This window comes from Peromyscus leucopus, chromosome 2 (assembly GCF_004664715.2).
Source record: "Peromyscus leucopus breed LL Stock chromosome 2, UCI_PerLeu_2.1, whole genome shotgun sequence".
In the NCBI taxonomy this organism is placed as follows: Eukaryota; Metazoa; Chordata; class Mammalia; order Rodentia; family Cricetidae; genus Peromyscus; species Peromyscus leucopus.
In genome coordinates, this window is record NC_051064.1 from 91895398 (window position 1) to 91913908 (window position 18511).

General features: G+C 42.1%; 3 protein-coding genes across 3 annotated transcripts; all 3 read right to left on the reverse strand.

Moving 5' to 3' along the window:
* Positions 1 to 2617: 2617 nt before the first annotated feature.
* On the reverse strand, positions 2618 to 3190 carry LOC114685152 (interferon alpha-12-like). The gene has a single exon (XM_028859766.1). It carries the CDS (start codon positions 3188 to 3190, stop codon positions 2618 to 2620), a length of 573 nt encoding a protein of 190 aa, XP_028715599.1.
* A 4732-nt stretch (positions 3191 to 7922) lies between these two features.
* LOC114685150 (interferon alpha-12-like) lies at positions 7923 to 8582 on the reverse strand. Its single transcript, XM_028859764.1, has one exon. It carries the CDS (start codon positions 8545 to 8547, stop codon positions 7975 to 7977), a length of 573 nt encoding a protein of 190 aa, XP_028715597.1. The 5' UTR covers positions 8548 to 8582; the 3' UTR covers positions 7923 to 7974.
* Positions 8583 to 13280: 4698 nt separating this feature from the next.
* Positions 13281 to 13902, reverse strand: LOC114685144 (interferon alpha-12-like). Its single transcript, XM_028859761.2, has one exon. The coding sequence runs from the start codon at positions 13851 to 13853 to the stop codon at positions 13281 to 13283; it is 573 nt and encodes a 190-aa protein (XP_028715594.1). The 5' UTR covers positions 13854 to 13902.
* Between the last annotated feature and the right edge of the window lie 4609 nt (positions 13903 to 18511).

The window sequence follows — 18511 nt, forward strand, 5'->3', positions numbered from 1 at the left end:
TTGTTCTGCTTCTCTGATCTTCCAACATTCACCCCAATACCTGGCACCAGGTTTGTTTTTATTAATAAGACCTTTAAGATTTGTGCTACAGTTAAGAGGTAGAAATACAGACGAGAAGATACAGTGATAGCAGTGTCTCTGATTGCCTATTAATTATCCAGAGGTTTTTGACCTACAGGTATTTATCCAGTTTTACTTGAGTAGTGGATCCTACACACACTCTGTCTTTGTCCATTTGAAAACTGAGCATTGGAGAGCTTAGAGGGATTCTATCAGATAGAAGAGTTTCAGTATTGCCAATATGTATAATTTTTCTATGGTGATGGTGGCTCCATTGTGGATGTCATTTCTCTTTTGAATTTTCATTGCCTTGAATATTTTGTTTCTTTTTTCCACTTTCCTAGAGAGAAGATACTGACGTTGCTTGGAGGCATTGAACGGAAATTGTGGTATCACTTGAAATGAAAGCAAAAGAAAGGAAGTGATGTCATCCCAATGGGGAAGCAAGAGTAACGATGTTAAGAATGTTCAACTTGAAAGTTCAATGGCCATAAGATACAATTTTAGAGATAACTGTGCATTTTAAACTAGACTGCAGAGTTAATGCAATCAAAACATCATTAATTTTCTACCCCCTACCCCAACATCAATCTTAACACACCTATGGAAACAGGAAGCTGCTAGAGAGGCGGAATGTAAAGAAAAAGAGCAATGGCCGTGGTGCCACAAGCCTGATTTTGTACACCTCACAGATGTATCTCAGTCCTATTTCAGAGAAACATCTAGCAAGACATGACTGGACACAGACACTTACAAGTGATCAATATACAGAGAATAGGAGACTCAGAAATGATCAGTATGGCTTTCCTGGCTCTCAAGGGCCAGTGATCATTACAGAAGAGCTGGCAGGAAGATGGAGATTCCCAAGGATAGGTTCTGACTGTAGGAAACAGGGGTTTGTAGACACAACACAGTACTTGCATGTCCATATAGATATCAGCTGTGACTGCATGCACAGTCTGAATATGATGCAGACAGCCAAAATTCAAGTTTAAAGGGGGAAGATGTCAGGGAATCTCACCCCTAGCTGAGGAACTATTTTCAACTGATGGCTACTGGGAGAGGAAGATTCAGTTATCCTCAGTAATGGGGCCCCTGAGAGGTTGCCCTTGTTCCACTAGATGGCGGTGTACCCATGCAAAACAGGAAACAGCAAACTCAAGGTTAAAAAAAAAAGAAATTGAAAGGGATCAGCAGTGTCTATCTTAGAGGAATTTCACTTCCCTTATTAGATTTATTCCAAAGAATATTTTTTGAGACAGTTATGAATGCATATTCCCCTGGATAATGCTAAGGTCAACGTGACACCAGATAGGGTCATATGGGAAGAAGGGATCTTACCAGGGAAGATGCCTCTATAGAGTCTCTCTGTAGACAGTTTCTAAGTCATTTTAATAACTGATGACTACTGTAGGAGTGTCCAGCACACTGCAGGTGATCCTACCCTGGGTAGGGGGTCAAGAAGATGATTCCCCCTGACATCTTCCCCCCTGCATTAGAAAGCTGGCTGAGCAGGCCCTGAGCCATCAAGCCAGTAGACAGTGTGTTCGTCCATGATCTCTATATCAGTCCCTGCCTTCAGGTTTCTGCCTCATTTAATATCCTGCCCAACTTTCTATCACTAATGGAATATGCTGTGATTTTAAACTAAAATCAACCCTTTCTACCCCCTAAAATGCTTTAGGTCATGAAAATTTATCACAGCAATAGAAACCATCACCAAGACAGGGCTGATACCCTATTTTTTCTATAGTTCACACTAGTATGTAGGAAGATACTCATTTGATATGTGCTTAATTGTATTTTGGCTTCAGGATCTCCCTCATCTATGGAATCCAAACCAGTTCATTTGATAGAAGTTGGGTGTCAAGTGTTAGTTATCAAATGGCAGAGAGGTCAGGGGGAATTGTTGGTCAGGAGGACTAAGGTACAGTGGAACACAAGCAACATGTTCTGGTTTCCTTCTGTACAGCATGCTGGCTATACATCCAGAGGAGTACTATCTAATGGAGAGAAGTAAGACTTTTACCATGACTGAACAAGAACTACGAGATGGCTGCATCCACTCACCTCTTAAGTCTAAGCAGTACACATTGCTTCAGTATTATTTCCTACCAAGTCCAGGTGTGTTATATTTATGGTGTACAGAATGAGTTTAGATGCCTCAAACAGTTTTCAAAAGATCGTGTGGCTGACACATACGATTAAGCACGAATAGTAAAACATTTATTGAATAGAAGAAATAAATTAACAATAACGGTGTGATAATTTAAAGAAAATATAAAATTCTATGGTATCAAAAATAACTAAAATCATGTAGATAGACAAACAAGCAGAAGAACTAATAAATAAATAAAACAAATAAACAAACCAACAAACAAAACTTCTGAATCAATAAGCAAATGCCCTTACAGATCAACACAATATAACCCAATATTAGGATAACTATCCAGGCAAGTTTGATGTCAACGTCAAAGTGTTCTTGGAGAAGGCCAAATCTGAGCAGTGAGGTGCAAGATCCAAGTCCAGGAGAGTCCTCTCCACTTTGGCTCAGGACTTACTCCTTCTCCTCAGTCAGTCCTGCCAGCAGCTTCGCTGAGGAAGACAGGGCTCTCCTGACCTCTGCTCTGACCACCTCCCAGGCACAGGGGCTGTGTTTCTTCTCCTTCAGGTAGACAGTGATCCTGTGGAAGTAGTTTCTCACAGCCACCAGGGAGTCTTCCTGGCTCAGGGAAGGTTCCTGCACCCCACCCTGCTCCATCAGACAGGCTTGCAGGTCTTTGAGCTGGTGGTGGAGGTCAGTGCAGAATGTGTCTAGGAGGCTTGTCTCCCAAGCAGCAGATGAGTCCTTTGAGCTGAAGAGGATCAGGACCTGCTGGGTCAGCTCCTTCAGAACAGGGATGGCTTGGGCCTTTTGGATGTGCTGGGCATCCACCTTCTCCAGAGGGAATTCAAAGTCCATTCTGTCCTTCAGGCAGGAGAGAGGGGAGAGTCTCCTCATTTGTGCCAGGAATGTGGAGGCTCTCTTGTTCCTGAGGTGATGAGTCTGAGGCAGGTCACATCCCAGACAGCAGCTTGACCAGTAGTGCATCATCACCAGGAATGTCAGGAAAACACAGGGCGTGGCCATTGTGAATGTTGCAGATGCTGCTGGTCCTCTGGGCTCTTTGGTCCTGAAGTTTTGCCTCTAGGTTCTCTGAAGTCCATCCTGGCTGGGTCCATGTGTCTTAAATAAGAGAAAGCACTAGTTTCCATTTTCTGAATGCCCTCCCATTATTCTCCCATGTACTTTTCACTTTCTTTCAGTCATCCCCTGCTTGTTTCTGCCCATTTTTCCCACCTTTCTTTTGTTTTCATTATTGCTTCCACTGTCAATGCTTCCTCAACAAAGTTTCTCTAGAGTTTATTCCTGAAAGACATTAGGGTTGATATTTATAACACAGATAAACCTTTCCTGTGTGAAATCACTTACCTGTAAATCATAAAACCTTACATCAGATAATTGTCCTGAAAATTTCTTGAAGTTCATGCTGCATTTAAATTTTGTGGATCATATTTATATATTAATATACCTATTTAAATTATAATGTCAATTATTTTCAAATAATTTTTTGTGAGTCTACAAGTGTTATTTGAAACAATGGCACATGTCAAAATCTTATCTGTTTTGTTTAGGGCTGCAAGGGTGAGTTATTTTTACTAGTCTTAATAGAGTTCAATTCTAAAGTTCATAAAAAAATTAAATTTGGCTTTTATTGTATATTAGGTATTTCTTGAATGATCATTTGGTGGTTGTAATGGCACAATCAATAAGAGCTTTCTGATCAAGATTGACATATTCATGTTGATCCCTGGAACTCATGGTGGGAGCAGAAAACTGACTCATGGAAGTTGTTCTCTCACTCCACATGCCTGCTGTGGCATGATCTTTGCTGCACACACACACATGTTCACAAAAACTCATAAAATTTATCATCTATGCTTTGCTCTAAGGAAAAGTTTTAGCCTTATTCTTTACACAATTGTTTCCTCTGTCCTTAGGATGGAAAGGGATGCTGACCTGGCCTGTGGGTTTCTTGAACTGTTTAGTATTCCCGGAGACCATTGGTCTTCAAGAAAAACAGCCGGGGCTTCTCTGTGTTATAGGCATTGTGACCTTTACAGTTAACAGAATGGCTCTGAAAAAAAAAATCTCTCTGTCATGGACCAGTTTTGTCAGCCATTGTCCTGTGCTTCACAGTTCCTTCGAAGTCAGGATCCATGGATACATCTCCCTTTCTGCCCACCATTCCTGTTTCGAGGATTTTTTTGACCAGCAACAACTACCCAAAATGGAATGCACGTTCTTTCTAGCTGTGTCTGAGTTTAGAGACTGTAATCTTTGGTTGCTGCCTTTTCTCTAAGTGCCCTGTGACTTCTGCAGTGGGGTTTGCATCTACTCACATTCTCTGCTGCACAGTGGGGCAGAATGTCTTCAGCCCTCTTCTTGTACCCCACTCCCTGAGACTGCTCACCTTATCTTGATGACATCAGCACTCACACACAGTGTGGTGTTTGCTTGGTTTTTAGCATCATAGTGCTAGAAGAAGGCTGTTCTGGTTTCAGTGGATTCAGCAGTGAACACATGGCCAGAGATCAGAGTGTCAAGAATCCCCAGATGTCAAGAGCAGAAGATCCTGTGATCTACAGTGATGTGCAAATGTCCCAGTTTGTCCTTAGGACATTTGCACTAGGTAAGTATTTGTGGTTTTTCCAAAATATAGTTTTGTGGTCAATATTTGCTCACTGAGTGCTTGCTGTGCCAGAACTTGGGAGGTGGAAATACAGACCAGAAGACGCAGTGATAGCAGTGCCTCTGATTGCCTATTAGTTATCCAGAAGATTGGACCTACAGATATTTATGTAATTTACTTTAGTAGTGGATACTGCACACACTCTGTCTTTGTCCATTCAAAAACTGAGCATTGGAGAACTTTGAGGGATTCTATCACATAGAAGATTTTCAGTATTGCCAATATGTATAATTATTCATTTATTGTTTCTATGGTGATGTTGGCTCCATGGTGGATGTCATTTCTCTTTTGAATTTTCATTGCCTTGAATATTTTGTTTCTTTTTTCCACTTTCCTAGAGAGAAGATACTGACGTTGCTTGGTGGCATTGAACGGAAATTGTGGTGTCACTTGAAATGAAAGCAAAAGAAAGGAAGTGATGTCATCCCAGAGGGGAAGCAATAGCAGCAGTGTTAAGAGTGCTCAACTTAAAAGTTCAATGGCCACAAAATAAAGTAATTTTACATCAAACCGAGTGCATTTTGGAACACGAACTGCAGAGTCAATGCAATCACAGACAAAATATCAATGATTTTCTTCCCGGTAATATCAATCTTAACACACCTATGGAAACAGGAAGCTGCTGGAGAGCAGGAATGTCAAGAATAAGAGCAATGACCGAGGTGTCAAAAGGCCTGATTTTATACCTCACCCTCCACATCTCACAGAGGTTAAGTGCATCTCTCAGTGCTCCTCAGAGGAGGTTCTCATGGCAATAGATGACTGGACACAGACCCTTACAAGTGGTTAATGTACAGGGAATAAGTGTCTGAGCAAAGACCAGTATGGCTTTCCTGGCTTCCATAGGGCAGTACTCTTTACACAAGAGCTGGCAGGAAGATGGGGATTCCCAGAGACACTTTCTGACAGCAGGAAACAGGGGTTTGTAGACACAATATAGTAGCTGCAGGTCCATATTGATAGCAGCTGTGACTGCATGCACAATCTGAGTATGATGAAGACAGATAAAATTCCAGTTTCAAGCAGGGAGCATGTCAGGAAATCCCAGCCCTAGCTGAGGAACTATTTTCAACTGATGGCTGCTGGGAGAGGAAGACTGAGTTATCCTCAGTAATGGGGCCCCTGAGAGGTTGCCCGTGTCCACTAGATGGCGGTGTATCCATGCACACCTGGCAACAGTTAGCAAAGAGATTCAATGAACCAAGTCCAAGCACTGGGCTGAGCTCCGGGAGATCAGTAGAAGAGAGGGAGATCTGATCCTAGGAGTAAAGGGTGCAGGGAGTCAAGATCATAATAGGGAAAACCACAGAGACAGATTACCCGAGCTTGAGGGAGCTCAGGGACTCTGGATTGACAGCTGGGGGACCTGCATGGGACCCAACTATGTCCTCTGAATATGGCTGATGCTTGTGTGGCTTGATCTTTTTGTGAAGCCCCTAACAGCAGGAGCAGGATTTGTCCCAAGTGCAAGAGCTGGCTTTTAAAGCCCAGACCCTTTGCTGGGGATACCCTGTTCAGCCTTGAAGCAGTGGATAGTGGCTGTACCATGCCTCAGCTTTGTATGCTATACTTTGCAGACTATCCATGAGAGGTAGTACTATTATCCGAGGACTGAATGGGGGGGGTTTATGGAGTGAAGAGCAGGAGAGGACAATGGAGGTATAATTGGGTTTATAATGTTAAAAGAAAAAAATTTAAATAAAAAGATACCTAATGAAATTGAGAGGCATTAGCTATGTAATTTTAGAAGAATATCAATTCCCTTGTTAGATTTATTTCAAGGTATGTTTTTTTGAGGCTGTTATGAATGCAATTTTACCTGGATAATTCTAAATTCATCTTGACACCAGATAGGTCATGTGGGAAGAAGGGATCTCACCAGGGAAGATTTCTCTACAGAATTGCCCTGGAGACCAGTCTCTAAATCATTTTAGTAACTGATGTCTGCTGTAGGAGTGTCCAGCACACTGTGGGTGATCCAAGCATGGGCAGGTGGTCCTGAAGAGTATTAGAAAGCAGGTTGAGCGGCCCTGAGGCATCAAGACAGGAAACAGTGTGTTCCTCCATGACCTCTATATCAGCCCCCGCCTTCATGTTCCTGCCCTGTTTAAGATCTTGCCAAACCAATGTCAGTGATGTAATATGCTGTGATTTTAAAGCAAAATAAACAATTTCTACCCCAAACTGATTTAGGTCATGACATTGTATCTCAGCAATTGAAGCCATCACCAAGACAGGGCTGACACTCCATTTTTTCTTTTATCATATTTCACTTTTTTAACGGTATGTAGGAAGATCCTCATTTGTTTTGTACTTTATTTTATTTTGGTTTCATGGTCTCCCTCATCTTTGGAATCCAATCGACTTAATCTGATAGAAGTTGGGAGTCAAATTTTTTTACTGGGGCCAGTGAATTCAGGGGAATTAGTTGGTCAAGAGGACTAAGGCACAACAGAACACAAGCAAGATGTCTGGTTTCTTTCTGTACAGCATGCTGGCCACACATTCGGAAGAGTGCTATCTAATGGAATAAGTGAGATTTTACCATCAGTGAACTATGAGATGGTTGCATCAACTCACCTCTTAAGTCAAATCAGTACACATTGCTTTCAGTATTATTTCCAACTGAATCCTGGTGTTTAATGTTTATGGTGTACAGAATAAGTTTAAAAGCATCAAAAAGTTTTCAAATGATCTAATGGCTGACAAATAAGATTAAACATGTATAGTAAAAAATTTATTGAACAGAAGAAATACATTAACAATACAGTTTGATACCTTAAAGAAAATATGAAATTCTATGGTATTAAAAATAACTAAAATCATGTAAATAGACAAACAAGCAGAACTGATAAATAAATATATTTAACAAATATATATATTTATAAATATAAGTATATATATGATAAATATAAGTATATATATAAAAACAAAGGAATAAATAAGACATCTGTATCAATAAACCAGTGCCCTTACAGATCAACACAATATAACCCAATATTAGGATAACTATCCAGGCTAGTTTGATAACAAACTCAAAGAGTTCTTGGAGAAGGCCAAATCTGAGCAGTGAGGTGCAGGATCCCAGCCCAGGAGAGTCCTCTCCACTTTGGCTCAGGACTTACTCCTTCTCCTCAGTCAGTCCTGCCAGCAGCTTGGCTGAGGAAGACAGGGCTCTCCTGACTTCTGCTCTGACCACCTCCCAGGCACAGGGGCTGTGTTTCTTCTCCTTCAGGTAGACAGTGATCCTGTGGAAGTAGTTCCTCACAGCCACCAGGGAGTCTTCCTGGCTCAGGGAAGATTCCTGCACCTCACCCTGCTCCATCAGACAAGCTTGCAGGTCTTTGAGCTGGTGGTGGAGGTCAGTGCAGAATGTGTCTAGGAGGCTTGTCTCCCAAGCAGCAGATGAGTCCTTTGAGCTGAAGAGGATCAGGACCTGCTGGGTCAGCTCCTTCAGAACAGGGATGGCTTGGGCCTTCTGGATGTGCTGGGCATCTACCTTCTCCAGAGGGAATGCAAAGTCCATTCTGTCCTTGAGGCAGGAGAGAGGGGAGAGTCTCCTCATTTGTGCCAGGAGTGTGGAGGCTCTCTTGTTCCTGAGGTGATGAGTCTGAGGCAGGTCACATCCCAGGCAGCAGCTTGACCAGTAGTGCATCACCACCAGGAATGTCAGGAGAGCACAGGGCCTGGCCATTGTGAATGTTGCAGATGCTGCTGTTCCTCTGGGCTCTGTGGTCCTGAAGTTTTGCCTCTAGGTTCTCTGAAGTCCATCCTGGCTGGGTCCATGTGTCTTAAATAAGAGAAAGCACTAGTTTCCATTTTCTGAATGCCCTCCCATTATTCTCCCATGTACTTTTCACTTTCTTTCAGTCATTCTCCTGCTTGTTTCTGCCCATTTTTTCCCACCCTTTTTGTTTTCGGTATTGCTTCCACTGTCAATGCACCCTCAACAAAGTTTCTCTAGAGTTTATTCCTGAGAGACATTAGGGTTGATATGTAGAGCACAGATAACCTTTCCTGTGTGAAATCACTTACTGTAAATCATAAAACCTTACATCAGATAATTGTCCTGAAAATTTCTTGAAGTTCATGCTGCATTTAAATTTTGTGGGTCATATTTATATATTAATATACCTATTTAAATTATAATGTCAATTATTTTTCAAATAATTTTTTGTGAGTCTACAAGTGTTATTTGAAACAATGGCACATGTCAAAATCTTATCTGTTTTGTTTAGGGCTGCAAGGGTGAGTTATTTTTACTAGTCTTAATAGAGTTCAATTCTAAAGTTTATAAAAAAATTAAATTTGGCTTTTATTGTATATTAGGTATTTCTTGAATGATCATTTGGTGGTTGTAATGGCACAATCAATAAGAGCTTCCTGATCAAGACTGACATATTCATGTTCATCCCTGGAACTCATGGTGGGAGCAGAAAACTGACTCATGGAAGTTGTTCTCTCACTCCACATTCCTGCTGTGGCATGATCTTTGCTGCACACACACACATGTTCACAAAAACTCATAAAATTTATCATCTATGCTTTCTTCTAAGGAAAAGTTTTAGCCTTATTCTTTACACAATTGTTTCCTCTGTCCTTAGGATGGAAAGGGATGCCGACTTGGCCTGTGGGTTTCTTGAACTGTTTAGTATTCCCGGAGACCATTGGTCTTCAAGAAAAACAGCCGGGGCTTCTCTGTGTTATAGGCATTGTGACCTTTACAGTTAACAGAACGGCTCTGAAAAAAATCTCTCTGTCATGGACCAGTTTTGTCAGCCATTGTCCTGTGCTTCACAGTTCCTTCGAAGTCAGGATCCATGGATACATCTCCCTTTCTGCCCACCATTCCTGTTTCGAGGATTTTTTTGACCAGCAACAACTACCCAAAATGGAATGCAAGTTCTTTCTAGCTGTGTCTGAGTTTAGAGACTGTAATCCTTGGTTGCTGCCTTTTCTCTAAGTGCCCTGTGACTTCTGCAGTGGGGTTTGCGTCTACTCATATTCTCTGCTGCACAGTGGGGCAGAGTGTCCTCAGCCCTCTTCTTGTACCCCACCCCTGAGACTGCTCACCTTATCTTGATGACGTCAGCACTCACACACAGTGTGGTGTTTGCTTGGTTTTTAGCATCATAGTGCTAGAAGATGGCTGTTCTGGTTTCAGTGGATTCAGCAGTGAACACATGGCCAGAGATCAGAGTGTCAAGAATCCCCAGATGTCAAGAGCAGAAGATCCTGTGATCTACAGTGATGTGCAAATGTCCCAGTTTGTCCTTAGGACATTTGCACTAGGTAAGTATTTGTGGGTTTTCCAAAATATAGTTTTGTGGCCAATATTTGCTCACTGAGTGCTTGCTGTGCCTGAACTTGGGAGGTGGAAATACAGACCAGAAGACGCAGTGATAGCAGTGCCTCTGATTGCCTATTAGTTATCCAGAAGATTGGACCTACAGATATTTGTGTAATTTTGCTTTAGTAATGGATTCTGCACACACTCTGTCTTTGTCCATTCAAAAACTGAGCATTGGAGAACTTTGAGGGATTCTATCACATAGAAGATTTTCAGTATTGCCAATATGTATAATTATTCATTTATTGTTTCTATGGTGATGTTGGCTCCATGGTGGATGTCATTTCTCTTTTGAATTTTCATTGCCTTGAATATTTTGTTTCTTTTTTCCACTTTCCTAGAGAGAAGATACTGACGTTGCTTGGTGGCATTGAACTGAAATTGTGGTGTCACTTGAAATGAAAGCAAAAAAAGGAAGTGATGTCATCCCAGAGGGGAAGCAATAGCAGCAATGTTTATAGTGTTCAACTTAAAAGTTCAATGGCTGAAAAATAACGGAATTTTACATCAAACCGAGTGCATTTTGGAACGTGAACTGCAGAGTCATTGCAATCACAGTCAAAATATCAATGATTTCCTTCCCGGTAATATCAGTCTTAACACACCTGTGGAAACAGGAAGCTGCTGGAGAGCAGGAATGTCAAGAATAAGAGCAATGGCTCTTATTGTGCCCTCCACATCACCCTCCATATCACCCTCCACATCTCACAGAGGATAAGTGCATCTCTCAGTGCTCCTCAAAGAAGGTTCTCATGGCAGTAGGTGACTGACTGGACACAGACCCTAATAAGTGGTTAATGTACAGGGAATAAGTGTCTGAGCAAAGACCAGTATGGCTTTCCTGGCTTCCATAGGGCAGTACTCTTTACACAGAGCTGGCAGGAAGATGGGGTTTCCCAGAGACACTTTCTGACTGTAGGAAACAGGGGTTTGTAGACACAATATAGTAGCTGCGGGTCCATATTGATAGCAGCTGTGACTGCATGCACAGTCTGAGTATGATGGAGACAGATAAAATTCCAGTTTCAAGCAGGGAACATGTCAGGAAATCCCAGCCCTAGCTGAGGAACTATTTTCAACTGATGGCTGCTGGGAGTGGAAGATTCAGTTATCCTCAGTAATGGGGCCCCTGAGAGGTTGACTGTGTTCCACTAGATGGCGGTGTACCCTATCAAAACTGGCAAGAGTTAGCAAACAGATTCTGTGATCCTAGTCCAAGCACTGGGCTGAGCTCCTGGGATCAGTAGAAGAGAGGGAGGAGAGATCCTAGGAGCAAAGGGGAATGGGAGTCAAGATCATGATGGGGAAAAACAGAGAGACAGCTCACCTGAGCTAGTGGGAGCCCTGGACTCTGGACTGACAGCTGGCAGACCTGCATGGGACCCAACTAGGCCCTCTGAATGTTGCTGAGACTTGTGTGGCTTGATCTGTTTGTGAGGCCCTGGCAGTGGGACCAGGACTTGTCCCAAGTGCAAGAACTGGCTTGGGGGAGTCCAAACCCTATGCTGGGACATGTTGCTCAGCCTTGAAGCAGTGGGGAGCTATGTTCAACCTGGTATGCTACACTTTGTTGACTCCTAAGGGAGGCCTTATCTCCTTTGAGGATTGGGGTGTGTGTGTTAAAGGTGAGTGCAGAAGAAAGGGAGGGAGTGGAAACTGGGCTTAGTATGTAAAATGAAAAAAATAAAATAAAAAAAGATATCCAATGAAATTGTGAGTAATTGGCTGTGTTGCTTTAGAAGATTTGCATTCACTTCCCTTTTTAGATTTATTTCAAGGTATGTTTTTGAGGATATTATGAATGGAATTTACCTGGATAATTCTAAGTTCAACCTGACACCAGATAGGTTCATGTGGGAAGAAGGGATCTCACCAGGGAAGATGTCTCTTCAGATTCACACTGGAGACCAGTCTCTCAATCATTTTAATAACTGATGATGCTGTAGGAGTGTCCAGCACACTATGAGCGATCCAGCCCCTGGGCAGGTGGTCCTGCAGAGTATTTGAAATCAGGCTGAGCAGGCACTGAGGCATCAAGGCAGTAGACAGTGTGTTCCTCCATGACCTCTATATCAGCCCTGGCCTTCAGGTTCTTGCCCTGATTAAGATCCTGCCAAACCTCTGTCAGTGATGTAATATGCTGTGATCTTAAACTAAAGTAAACAATTTCTACCCCAAAATGCTTTAAGTCATTATATTTTATCTCAGCAATTGAAGACATCACCAAGAAAGGCAGACACTCCATTTTTATCTTTTTTCATGTTTTACTTTTTTAATGGTATGTAGGAAGATCCTCATTTGTTGATTGCTTTATTTTATTTTGATTTCATGGTCTCCCTCATCTTTGGAATCCAATCGAGTTCATCTGATAGAAGTTGGGAGTCAAATGTTAGTTAAGGGAGGCCAGGGATGTCAGGGGGAATTGTTTGTCAGGAGGACTAATACACAATGGAACACATGCAAGATGTTCTGGTTTCCTTCTGTACAGCATGCTGGCTATACATCCAGAGGAGTACTATCTAATGGAGAGAAGTAAGATTTTTACCATCAGTGAACAGGAACTATGAGATGGCTGCATCAACTCACCTCTTAAGTCTAAGCAGTACACATTGCTTCAGTATTATTTCCTACCGAGTCCAGGTGTGTTATATTTATGGTATACAGAATGAGTTTAGAAGCATCAAAAAGTTTTCAATAGATAGAGTAGCTGACACAGAAGATTAAGCATGTATAGTAAAAAATTTATTGAATAGAAGAAATAAATTAACAGTTACAGTTTGATAATTTAAAGAAAATATGAAATTCTATGGTATTAAAAATAACTAAAATCATGCAGATAGACAAACAAGCAGAAGAAATAATAAAAATAAATAAATAAATAAATAAATAAGAAAATAAAACATCTGAACCATAAGCAAATGCCCTTATACATGAACGAAACATACCCAATATTAGGATAACTATCCAGGCAAGGTGAATCAGTGATGTCAAAGTAAAGAGAACTTGAAGAAGGCCAAATCTGAGCAGTGAGGTGCAGGATCCAGCCCAGGAGAGTCCTCTCCACTTTGGCTCAGGACTTACTCCTTCTCCTCAGTCAGTCCTGCCAGTAGCTTGGCTGAGGAAGACAGGGCTCTCCTGACTTCTGCTCTGACCACCTCCCAGGCACAGGGGCTGTGTTTCTTCTCCTTCAGGTAGACAGTGATCCTATGGAAGTAGTTCCTCACAGCCACCAGGGAGTCTTCCTGGCTCGAGGAAGGTTCCTGCACCCCACCCTGCTCCATCAGACAGGCTTGCAGGTCTTTGAGCTGGTGGTGGAGGCCAGTGCAGAATGTGTCTAGGAGGCTTGTCTCCCAAGCAGCAGATGAGTCCTTTGAGCTGAAGAGGATCAGGACCTGCTGGGTCAGCTCCTGCAGGACAGGGATGGCTTGGGCCTTCTGGATGTGCTGGGCATCTACCTTCTTCAGAGGGAATGCAAAGTCCATTCTGTCCTTCAGGCAGGAGAGAGGGGAGAGTCTCCTCATTTGTGCCAGGAGTGTGGAGGCTCTCTTGTTCCTGAGGTGATGAGTCTGAGGCAGGTCACATCCCAGACAGCAGCTTGACCAGTAGTGCATCACCACCAGGAATGTCAGGAGAGCACAGGGCCTGGCCATTGTGAATGTTGCAGATGCTGCTGGTCCTCTGGGCTCTGTGGTCCTGAACCTTCTCCTCTGGATTCTCTGAAGTCCATCCTGGCTGGGTCCATGTGTCTTAAATAAGAGAAAGCACTAGTTTCCATTTTCTGATTGCCCATCCATACTCTCCCATGTACTTTTCACTTTCTTTCAGTCATTCTCTGCTTGTTTCTTGCCATTTTTTCCCACCTTTCTTTTGTTTTCATTATTGTTTCCACTGTCAATGCTCCCTCAACAAAGTTTCTCTAGAGTTTATTCCTGAAAGATATTAGGGTTGATATGTAGAGCACAGATATACCTTTCCTATGTGAAATCACTTATCTGTAAAGCATAAAACATTACATCTGATAATTGTCCTGAAAATTTCTTGAAGTTCATGTTGCATTGAATTTTGTGGGTCATATTTGTTCCTTAATATAGCTACCTGATTTGTAACCTCAATTTTGTTTCAAATAATTTTTGGTGAGTCTACAGGTATTATTTGAAGAAATGGCACATGTCAAAATCTTATGTATGTTGGTTAGGGTTTGAGGTTGAGATTTTTTTCTAGTTGTCTTAATATACTTGAATTCTTAAGTATATGAAGGATCAAATTTGTTTTTTATTGTATCTTAGGCATTTATTGAATGATCATTTGATGGTTATTATGGCACAATCAATAAGATTTTCCTGGTCAAGACTGACATATTCATGTTCATCCCTGGAACTCATGGTGGGAGCAGAAAACTGACTCATGGAAGTTGTTCTCTCACTCCACATGCCTGCTGTGGCATGATCTTTACTGCATACACACACACACACACACACACACACACACACACACACACACACACACATGTTCACCAAAACTCATAAAATTTATCATCTGTGCTTTGCTCTAAGGAAAAGTTTCAGCCTTAAACTTTACAGTATTGTTTCCTCTGTCCTTGGATGGAAAGGGATGCCGTCTTGGCCTGTGGGTTTCTTGAACTTTTTACTGTTCCAGGAGACCCTTCCTCTGAATGAAGAACAGTTCAGGCTTCTCTGTGTTATAGTCATTGTGACCTCTACAGTTAACAGAACGGCTCTGAAAAAGATCTCTCTGTCATGGATCAGTTTTGTCAGCCATTGTCCTGTGCTTCGCAGTTCCTTTGAAGTCAGGATCCATGGATACATCTCCCTTTCTGCCCACCATTCCTGTTTCGAGGATTTTTTGGCCAGCAACAACTACCCCAAATGGAATGCATGTTCTTTCTAGCTGTGTCTGAGTTTAGAGACTGTGATCCTCGGTTGCTGCCTTTTCTCTAAGTGCCCTGTGACTCTTCGGTGGCTTTTGAGTCTACAAACACTCTCTGCTGCACATTGGGGCACAAGGTCCTCAGCCCTCTTTTGTACCCCACTCTCTGAGACTGCTCTCCATATCTTGATGACATCAGCACTCACACACAGTGTGGTGCTTGCTTGGTTTTTAGTGTCATAAGTCCTAGAAGATCGATGCTTTCATTTCAGTGGATTCATTAGAAAGGCTTTTGTGCTCAGCAGTGAACACTTGACCAGAGATTAGTGTCAAGAATCCCCAGATGTCAACATCAGAAGACCCCGTGGTCTGTAGTGATGTGTAAATGCCCCAGTTTGTCCTGAGGACATTTGTAAGATATAAGTATTTGTGGTTTTTCCAAAATCTAGTTTTGTGATCAATATTTGCTCACTGAGTGCTTGCTGTGCCTGAAGTTAGGAGGTGGATATACATGTAGACCAGAAGACACGGTAATAGCAGTGCCTCTGATTGCCTATTAGTTACACAGAAGTTTAGACTTACAGATATTTATTCAGTTTTACTTTAGTAGTGGATACTGCACAAACTCTGTCTTTGTCCATTTGAAAATTGAGCAGAAGAGCCTTGAGGGATTCTCTCAGACAGAAGAGTTTGAGTACTGAAATTGTGTATAATTTTTCATTTAATTTTTCTGTGGTGATGGTGGCTCCATTGTGGATGTCATTTCTCTTTTGAATTTTCTTTGCCTTGAATATTTTGTTTCTTTTTTCCACTTTCCTAGAGAGAAGATACTGAAGTTGTGGGTGGCATTAAACTGAAATTGTGGTGTCACTTGAAATGTAAGCAAAAAAAGGAAGTGATGTCATCCCAGAGGGGAAGCGATAGCAGCAGTGTTAGGAGTGCTCAATTTAAAAGTTCAATGGCCACAAAATAAAGTAATTTTACATCAAACCGAGTGCATTTTGGAACACGAACTGCAGAGTCAATGCAATCACAGTCAAAATTTCATTGATTTTCTTCCTGGTAATATCAATCTTAACACACCTGTGGAAACAGGAAGCTGCTGGAGAGCAGGAATGTCAAGAATAAGAGCAATGGCCGTGGTTGTCAAAAGGCCTGATTTCATACATCACCCTCCACATCTCACAGAGGTTAAGTGCATCTCTCAGTTCTCCTCAGAGGAGGTTCTCATGGCAATAGATGACTGGACACAGACCCTTACAAGTGGTTAGTGTACAGGAATTAGTGTCTGAGCAAAGACCAGTATGGCTTTCCTGGCTTCCATAGGGCAGTACTCTTTACACAAGAGCTGGCAGGAAGATGGGGATTCCCAGAGACACTTTCTGACTGTAGGAAACAGGGGTTTGTAGACATAATACAGTAGCTGCGGGTCCGTATTGATAGCAGCTGTGTCTGCATGCACAGTCTGAGTATGATGGAGACAGATAAAATTCCAGTTTCAAGCAGAGAACATGTCAGGAAATCCCAGCCCTAGCTGAGGAACTATTTTCAACTGATGGCTGCTGGGAGTGGAAGATTCAGTTATCCTCAGTAATGGGGCCCTGGAGAGGTTGCCTGTGTTCCACTAGATGGCGGTGTACCCATGCAAAACTGGCAACAGTTAGCAAACAGATTCTGTGATCCTAGTCCAAGCACTGGGCTGAGGTCCTGGAGATCAGTAGAAGAGAGGGAGGTGGGACCTAGGAGCAAAGTGGGCAGGGAGTCAAGATCATGATGGGGGAAAACACTGAGACAGCTGACCTGATCTAGTGGGAGCCCTGGGACTCTGGATTGACAGCTGGCAGACCTGCATGGGACCCAACTATGTCCTCTGAATGTGGCTGAGACTTGTGTGGCTTGATCTTTTTGTGAAGCCCCTAACAGAGGGAGCAGGATTTATCCCAAGTGCAAGAGCTGGCTTTTGAAGCACAGACCCTTTGCTGGGGATACCCTGTTCAGCCTTGAAGCAGTGGATAGTGGCTGTGCCATGCCTCAGCTTTGTATGCTATACTTTGCAGACTATCCATGAGAGGTAGTACTACTATCCGAGGACTGAATGGGGGGAGGGGGCGGTTATGGAGTGAAGAGCAGGAGAGGACAATGGAGGTATAATTGGGTTTATAATGTTAAAAGAAAAAAATTTAAATAAAAAGATACCTAATGAAATTGAGAGGTATTAGCTTGTAATTTTAGAAGAATATCAATTCCCTTGTTAGATTTATTTCAAGGTATGTTTTTTTGAGGCTGTTATGAATGCAATTTTACCTGGATAATTCTAAATTCATCTTGACACCAGATAGGGTCATGTGGGAAGAAGGGATCTCACCAGGGAAGATTTCTCTACAGAATTGCCCTGGAGACCAGTCTCTAAATCATTTTAGTAACTGATGTCTGCTGTAGGAGTGTCCAGCACACTGTGGGTGATCCAAGCATGGGCAGGTGGTCCTGAAGAGTATTAGAAAGCAGGTTGAGCGGCCCTGAGGCATCAAGACAGGAAACAGTGTGTTCCTCCATGACCTCTATATCAGCCCCCGCCTTCATGTTCCTGCCCTGTTTAAGATCTTGCCAAACCAATGTCAGTGATGTAATATGCTGTGATTTTAAAGCAAAATAAACAATTTCTACCCCAAACTGATTTAGGTCATGACATTGTATCTCAGCAATTGAAGCCATCACCAAGACAGGGCTGACACTCCATTTTTTCTTTTATCATATTTCACTTTTTTAACGGTATGTAGGAAGATCCTCATTTGTTTTGTACTTTATTTTATTTTGGTTTCATGGTCTCCCTCATCTTTGGAATCCAATCGACTTAATCTGATAGAAGTTGGGAGTCAAATTTTTTTACTGGGGCCAGTGAATTCAGGGGAATTAGTTGGTCAAGAGGACTAAGGCACAACAGAACACAAGCAAGATGTCTGGTTTCCTTCTGTACAGCATGCTGGCCACACATTAAGAAGAGTGCTATCTAATGGAAATAAGTGAGATTTTACCATCAGTGAACTATGAGATGGTTGCATCAACTCACCTCTTAAGTCAAATCAGTACACATTGCTTTCAGTATTATTTCCTACTGAATCCTGGTGTTTAATGTTTATGGTGTACAGAATAAGTTTAAAAGCATCAAAAAGTTTTCAAATGATCTAATGGCTGACAAATAAGATTAAACATGTATAGTAAAAAATTTATTGAACAGAAGAAATACATTAACAATACAGTTTGATACCTTAAAGAAAATATGAAATTCTATGGTATTAAAAATAACTAAAATCAGCCGGGCGGTGGTGGCGCACGCCTTTAATCCCAGCACTCGGGAGGCAGAGCCAGGCGGATCTCTGTGAGTTCGAGGCCAGCCTGGGCTACCAAGTGAGCTCCAGGAAAG